At 46.3% G+C, this 7500-nt stretch overlaps 2 protein-coding genes across 13 annotated transcripts in view; both read left to right on the top strand.

The window, feature by feature from the left end:
- Window positions 1-7500, top strand: part of epb41l2 (erythrocyte membrane protein band 4.1 like 2) — a 47904-nt gene that overhangs the window by 39061 nt on the left and 1343 nt on the right. For 11 of the 12 annotated variants that reach the window (XM_060882758.1, XM_060882757.1, XM_060882768.1 and 8 more), the window contains 7 exons: window positions 1351-1404; window positions 1713-2294; window positions 3820-3948; window positions 4221-4319; window positions 4404-4484; window positions 5348-5454; window positions 6822-7500. The exon at window positions 6822-7500 is cut by the window's right edge and continues 1343 nt beyond it. In XM_060882758.1, the coding sequence (XP_060738741.1) occupies window positions 1351-1404; window positions 1713-2294; window positions 3820-3948; window positions 4221-4319; window positions 4404-4484; window positions 5348-5452 (1050 nt within the window). In that variant the 3' untranslated portion in view covers window positions 5453-5454; window positions 6822-7500. The remainder of the gene's footprint in view (window positions 1-1350; window positions 1405-1712; window positions 2295-3819; window positions 3949-4220; window positions 4320-4403; window positions 4485-5347; window positions 5455-6821) is intronic. The other variant, XM_060882759.1, reaches the window with a different exon arrangement.
- LOC132854965 (histidine-rich glycoprotein-like) overlaps window positions 6913-7500 on the top strand; it is a 1931-nt gene continuing 1343 nt past the window's right edge. Inside the window, exons 1-2 of the mRNA XM_060883648.1 lie at window positions 6913-6966; window positions 7379-7500. The exon at window positions 7379-7500 is cut by the window's right edge and continues 581 nt beyond it. Of these exons, the coding sequence (XP_060739631.1) occupies window positions 6913-6966; window positions 7379-7500 (176 nt within the window). The remainder of the gene's footprint in view (window positions 6967-7378) is intronic.

Below are 7500 nucleotides of genomic sequence, written 5' to 3'. Positions count from 1 at the left end.
TTAGACCACGCCCACCTCAGCAGCAGCTGTCTATCCAGCTGTTAGCCAGCAATTTAATATTTCACACGTTTGTCCCACATTTGTTTATATTAACCTATAAATAGGCATGTCTTCTAATTTGTGTCTCTATACAGATCTGTATACAGATACAGACACAAGTATAATTAACCTGTCAGGTTTGTGGTGGTTTACATGAAGCTACTAATCACTACAGATCAGTAAACACATACAGATGGTCACTAAACAGATTCACACGATACAGTTTGTAAGGGTCTCATAAAGGGTCCTCATCAGACTGCGTCCCTGTGAACTATCGCGTAAATATGACACCTCAACTGTGTATCTGGCCAAATGTCCCAAATGACACCATTTCCTGTAACCAAGTGCAGCATTTTGTGGGGTTTCTGATTGTAGTCGTGTACCTGCGAAACGAAACGCTGCTATAAAACGAAACAACTTGCAGCACGTAGAACATCACTTTCGACCCAGATTAGATACCGTCTCAGGAGAGCATTAGCTCCTCCCCCTTTTCCTCCAGGAATGGTATGGTCCAAAAGCTTTAACTCTGGAGGTCGAAGGCTCAGTCCGACACTCGTTCAAAGACAACCGTGGAAGACAGAATCGTGTAAACAAGTCATCACAGAACAGAAAAGTCCAATCACTGTCTCACTACTACAAGACCTGGATAATGTTGTTTTTATTTTTCTCTGTCTCTTTGTCCTCTTTGTTCCTCTGTTTCCTGTCCTCCACCTGTCCTCCTCTTCATCGTGTCTGTCTATATGTAGAGTTTAGAAGAGGAGCTCACCTCTCTGTGTTTGTCACGTTTCCTCGAGTCCCGCAGTGGCACTGTCTCTCCAGCAGAGGGCGATGTTGCTGCACGGTTCGAGGTGCTCTCTGCCTGCCTTGCGCTCTCTCTCTCTCTCTCTCTCTCTCTCTCTCTCTCATTACGTGCGATGGCTAACTCTGCTCAACTACAAACTTTTAGAAGTTTGTGTCCAGACTTGGTCTTGCTATTTAGCTAAATAATTGGACGTCACATCTTCGGTAGGCTGTTATTCTCGGACAGTGGTGTTGCACTGAGACGGTTTAAGGCGAGGCTTTAACCAGTCAAAGTAAAAACAGAAGTAGCTTCGATCTTTCAACCAAAATATTTAATACCAGTAACCAGGAGACCAGAATGGACAAAACTTTTAAAGAATTTGCTTCGGAAATCATCCACATTTGATCACATCCTTTTTGTTGTTTTGTTTGTTTGTTTGACTTATATGTGTGTGGATACGGTGTATTTTTCTCATCGTAAACACATGCTTTGAGTGACAGTTGCCTATGGTTACCGTTTATTTTCCGCAGATAAACCCCGCCCACCTCGAGAGCGCACTGTGTGACAGCGATGACATCAGCAAGGTGGCGTCTAAATGCAACCTAACACCAAGCTAACTCTCACCTCATCTTAGCCCCTACACACACACTGCTTCATCCATCTATCTCTCCATCCATCCATACATCTATTCATCTATCTAGTCATATATACGTTGGTCCATCTGTTTTATGTTCCTACATGTTAATTGTGTTTCTTTCAATGTGATATTAGTTCTTTTTTTTTGTTTGTTTGTTTTCATTTATCTGTGTTGGTCATTGTTTCTGTTTTTTCTCTCCATCCCTCGTTTGTTTGTTGTTGTTGTTTTTTTTTTTTTAAATGTCGTTTGTTTTAGAACGAACAGAATTCAGGGCTTAACGGTCAGCCCGAGGTTATAGAAGTCATGGAGGAGATCATCGTTATCGAAGAGGGCAAAAGAACTAAGCCCAAAAGCCCGGTCCCTGATGTGTTCACCGATGTAACCATGGTTACAGAGAAAGCCCCGGAAGCAAAGGAAGAGGAGGAGGAGCCGGAAAAGAGCGGGTCGTCAGAGAGCGAGAGCGAAGAGGAGGCGGAGTATCACGCTCAGCTTCCCACCTCCACAGACTCCACCCATCTTATCAAAGAAGAGCCTGAAGAAGAGCAGGAACAAGAGGTGGAGCTTAATGAAGAAGCCACACCTACAGAGGTGGAGCTCCAGCCAGTGAGCGAGTCCTTGAAAGAAGAGAAGCCATCAGCACAGGCAGAAGAGGACGTGTCAGGAGATGACGTCTTGGTGACACCCGATGAAGCACCCAATGGTCACGCTGATGAAGCTGAAGCTCCACCCACTCCATGTGCTGTGGCTGAGGAGCAAGAGGAGGAGACTCGTGTCATCAACGGTGACGCGTCTCACATGGAAACGGAGCGCGTCCCGCAGGTGATCTGTTGCTCGGAGGTAATTGGCTGAAACCCCATGAACTTGCAAAGATGGCTGACTCTGCCATCCTCCTCCTCCTCCTCTTCCTCCACCTCCATCATCCTTTCATGCCTGTCCTGCTGCCTTTCCTCCCCTCCAGAGAACACATCTATATCTTTGTTCTTTTTTCACTCGCAAAATCGGCCGCCTCGTTCATTTCTGTCAATTAATACACATGAAAGAAGCGAGAGAAAAGAGATACGCCATGACACGTCTGTCCAAAAGTCACCCTTTATTCATATCACATTCTTTTTGGTTTAAAATTATTCATCATCTTAATTTTATACACACACACACACACACACACACACACAGCAAGCCGTTTATGTACTGTGTGTAGTCACTGTGGTGAATGGTGCTTGCAGGTAACAAGGACATTTGGGTATCTGGCAACAATACAGAAAATTTAATTTCCACCAAGCTTCAAGAACTTTCTAAAGAAAAGAGGAGGAACTTTCCTGAGTGAGAACCTTTCCTGAGTGAGAACCTTTCCTGAGTGAGAACCTTTCCTGAGTGAGAACCTTCCCTGAGTGAGAACCTTCCCTGAGTGAGAACCTTCCCTGAGTGAGAACCTTTCCTGAGTGAGAACCTTTCCTGAGTGAGAACCTTTCCTGAGTGAGAACCTTTCCTGAGTGAGAACTTTCCTGGACAGTTGTAAAAGATTATGGAACTGTGGTTTCATTCAGGAAAGTTCCAGAACCTCAAATTGTCCTAGAGCCAATAGGAGACGATCTGGGGCAGAGCACCTTTGCATGAATGAATGAAAACGCTGAGCTCCACTCACACACACATACACGTGTGTGCGCACACACACACACACACACACACACACACACTTCTATACTATACTAATACATGGTGAAAGATGCCAGAATGTCCTTGTACACTCAATCTTAGTTTGTGCTTTTCCCCCCTGTGTGTGTGTGTGTGTGTGTGTGTGTGTGAGAGAGAGACAAAGTGAGCTTAAAGTTGTTTTTTTTTTGCATGTTGTGTGTGTGTGTTCCTGGGGGATGAGCGTGCGCTACTCGTTACTGCTAAAGATGACTCATCTGCCGTCCCACTCATTCTCCAAACACACACTGCTTTACCTGCAGGGGTGTGGGTGTGTGTGTGTGTGTGTGTGTGTGTGTGTTTTATCCTTCAGAAAACCCAAACCTGCAGTAAAGCAGCAGCATCCCTTTATATAAACCGTACCAGAGATCAGCATGTGATGTGTTTTGCTTCCTTCTGTGTGAAGTTCCTGTTCCAGCTGCATGCACCGATCCCACTTCAGTTCAGTTTAGTGTCCGAGTTGATTTCAGCTTGTTTTTGTTCCACTTTGAGTTAAACTTTTAGTTGATTGTGTTTGAGTTGCATGACCACACCATAGATCTCTAATTTACAGCTTCTGGCCTTTCTTTCTTTCAGTTTGTTAAAGCATGAGACTCCTCCTGCCGTGTGTGTGTGTGTGTGTGTGTGTGTGTGTGTTAGCAATGCTCTGACTTTTCTCCCCTTGAACCCGTAGCCCCCGGTGGTGAAAACAGAAATGGTGACCATCTCAGACACTTTTGCAGCTCAGAAGACGGAGATCACCACGACGGAGGTCCCCATCGTTCACACGGAAACCAAAACCATCACATACGAAGCTGCTCAGGTAAGAGCACCTGAACACACCGCTCATCTCCACCCGTCCGTCTCACACACTCCGTCTCCGGGTATCAGCGTTCTACTATCATTATGAACGAACCTGAGCGAGTGATAAGCCCCGCCCCCTTCTGTCTTTTCTGTAGCTGACCAATTGTGATTGTTTCCACTTTCAGCTCTGTTCTGATTGGCTGCTGTCACACAGGGCGCGGAATTTAGAAAATAACTGTGTGTAGATTCACTGTGTGTGTGTGTGTGTGTGTGTGTGTGTGTGTCGGGCAGACGGATGGTGCCGGAGATGGTGAGCCCGGTGTACTCATGACAGCTCAGACCATCACCTCGGAGTCTCTGTGTACAACCACTACTACACACATCACCAAGGTAACACACACATACACACACACACACACACACACACACACATCTTCTGATTAACTTATTAACATTATTATTTTTGATTGACAGACACTAAAAGGCGGGCTCTCAGAAACACGGATCGAGAAGCGCATCGTCATCACAGGCGACTCTGACATCGATCATGACCAGGTGAACACACACACACACACACACACACACGCACACACACTTTAACCGAACTGAATTGAAAGCAAACCCACCCACTAAATAAATCACGATCCGATGGGAATCGGAAAACCGGATGTCGCTCGTCCGTTTTGTTGCCATGGTTACAGGGACGGGTTTGGGACCGCGACTAGCTGTGTGTTCGGGAGTTACGTTTGAAACGAGAAGAACATTAAAGCCAAAATGGCCTCCCTGTCTCTGTAGCAGTGCTTGTGATTGGCTAGTTTATGATTGGCTGCTGGAATGTAACTGAGGCTCCGCCCCTTTTGGGACACCTTTTTTTTCCCCACCAAGCTGTTTATTTAAACCTGAGGAATGTTTTAGCAGAAGCTGATCTTCTGGACTCTTTTCCTCCCGCACACAAATCTCTCAATTATTTTGTGTTCAGTGTTGCTGGAGATGGCATCAGCATTAGACTGTAACACACACACACACACACACACACACACACACACACACACACACACACACATATGCATACATAGAGTCAGACTAGATTGGTCTGAGATTGGTTCTTCTCCCTCTCTCTCTCTCTCTCTCTCTCTCTCTCTCTCTCTCATTAAGGATGTACAGTGAGAGCGTGGGAGTCTAGAGAGCATCGTAACAAACACCACTGTTTCCGTAGAAACTGACTTTTATACTGTTAATGCTGCTCCAAACCTCCTCCAGACCCTAAAAGGGCTCTTATTAAACATTAAACCTCTACAGAAGGACCAACCAACACAGAGTAGATAAATAAATACAGAAGGATCTGCTTCACTTCCTCAGCACTGACATGACACTTTATTGTGTGTGTGTGTGTGTGTGTGTGTGTGTGTGTGTGGCAGGCCTTAGCCCAGGCCATAAAGGAAGCCAAAGAGCAGCACCCGGACATGTCTGTGACCCGTGTGGTGGTGCACAAGGAGACGGAGCTGTCTGAGGACGAGGAGTAAAGGTGTGTGGTGGTGTGGGGGTGTGTGGGGGGGGGTCTTTCTGTTTTTTGGAGAGTGTAAAGAGAGACTGGTAGTCAGATAAACTGGCAGAAAGAAAGCTAGACTGAGACAATGAGAGAGAAACATTTATCAAGGGAGAGGGAGAGAGAGAGACAGCGAGAGAGAGAGAGAGACAGCGAGAGAGAGACAGCGAGAGAGAGAGCGAGACAGCGAGAGAGAGAGAGAGACAGCGAGAGAGAGAGAGAGACAGCGAGAGAGAGCGAGACAGCGAGAGAGAGCGAGACAGCGAGAGAGAGCGAGACAGCGAGAGAGAGCGAGACAGCGAGAGAGAGCGAGACAGCGAGAGAGAGAGAGCGAGACAGCGAGAGAGAGAGAGAGAGAGAGAGAGAGAGAGAGAGAGAGAGACAGCGAGAGAGAGAGAGACAGAGAAAGAGAGGGAGACAGAGAGGGAGACAGAGAGAGAAAGAAAGAGAGGATAGACAGAGAGAGAGAGAGAGAGAGAGAGAGAGAACCACACCTCGTCCCATATATATAACTATTTTAATTACTATAAACTATAAGTTCTATATCTAATTAATTACTTCTTAATACTGTTGTTGTGATTAGAGACTGAGTCACACTGATGGGGAGAGGGAGAGAGAGAGAGACAGACGGGAAGAGAGAGGGAGAGAGAGAGAGGGAGAGAGAGACAGACGGGAAGAGAGAGGGAGAGAGAGAGAGGGAGAGAGAGACAGACGGGAAGAGAGAGAGAGAGAGACAGACGGGAAGAGAGAGGGAGAGAGAGAGGGAGAGAGAGACAGACGGGAAGAGAGAGAGAGAGAGAGAGACAGACGGGAAGAGAGAGAGAGAGAGACAGACGGGAAGAGAGAGAGAGAGGGAGAGAGAGACAGACGGGAAGAGAGAGAGAGAGAGAGAGGGAGAGAGAGACAGACGGGAAGAGAGAGAGAGAGAGAGAGACAGAAGGGAAGAGAGAGAGAGAGAGAGAGAGAGACAGACGGGAAGAGAGGGGGAGAGAGAGAGGGGGAGAGAGAGAGGGGGAGAGAGAGAGAGCGGAGTGTTCAGTGGTGTGTAAACACAAGCTCCATTATCATGGTGTTCACACTGGGATCTGTTACTGAGATATAAAAGTCGTGTTACATCATCATCATCATCATCATCATCATCATCATCATCATCAGAATATCACGTCTCATCAACAACTCATTCATTTATCTAATGAGCATTATTGTTCCACTGATATCTCTCTCTGTCTCTCTCTATTCCCGTCTGTCTCTCTCTCTCTCTCTGTCTCTCTCTCTTCCCGTCTGTCTCTCTCTCTTCCCGTCTCTCTCTCTCTCTCTCTCTCTCTCTCTCTCTCTCTCGTTTTCAGAGCTGAAGCCTGTGTTTCATCTTTTATTGAGTTTCTGGTGGACATCTCCCCCTGCGCCCCCCCGCGTCCCCCTGCGTCCCCCCAGCGAGTGATGGTGTCTCTCAGTGAGGACGAGATCGAGGACGATGCCGATGCTCTGTTTATCGTTAAAAGAAACCGAACCACTTCAGCTAATATTTTGTAGTGTTTATTATTGTTTTTATTATTTTAAATTTTTTTCCCCTAAAATATTGTTCGATGTTTATTACTCCAGATCGGATCCCCTCCCCCCACCCCACCCCTCCCCCCACCGACCCCATGATGAGTTTTACAGAGTTGCTATTGAAGGTCCACTCGGGTGGATAAAGCCCACTTCTATACTCTATACTCTCTCTATATAAATATATATTTAATAAAAAAAACTGTTTTGGTCACGGACCATTTTTTTAAGTGGGAGGGGTTTAATGTTTTTAAGGAGAAGTAGGCGGGGCTTCTGATGAACCGCAGTCTCATTGGCGTGTTTTTAGGGACCAGCTTGTGTTGGTTTACTTGCACATCAGTGCCAATCCTTCCTCTAGACACACACACACACTCACAGACACACACTCACACATATACACACTCACAGACACACACTTGCACATATATACATTCTCACACTCACACACAGACACTCTCACACAGACAAACACACACACAC

Source organism: Tachysurus vachellii, chromosome 12 (genome assembly GCF_030014155.1).
Source record: "Tachysurus vachellii isolate PV-2020 chromosome 12, HZAU_Pvac_v1, whole genome shotgun sequence".
Lineage (NCBI taxonomy): Eukaryota > Metazoa > Chordata > Actinopteri > Siluriformes > Bagridae > Tachysurus > Tachysurus vachellii.
The sequence above is the reverse complement of the archived record's forward strand: the minus strand, read 5'-3'. Positions and strand labels throughout refer to the sequence as shown.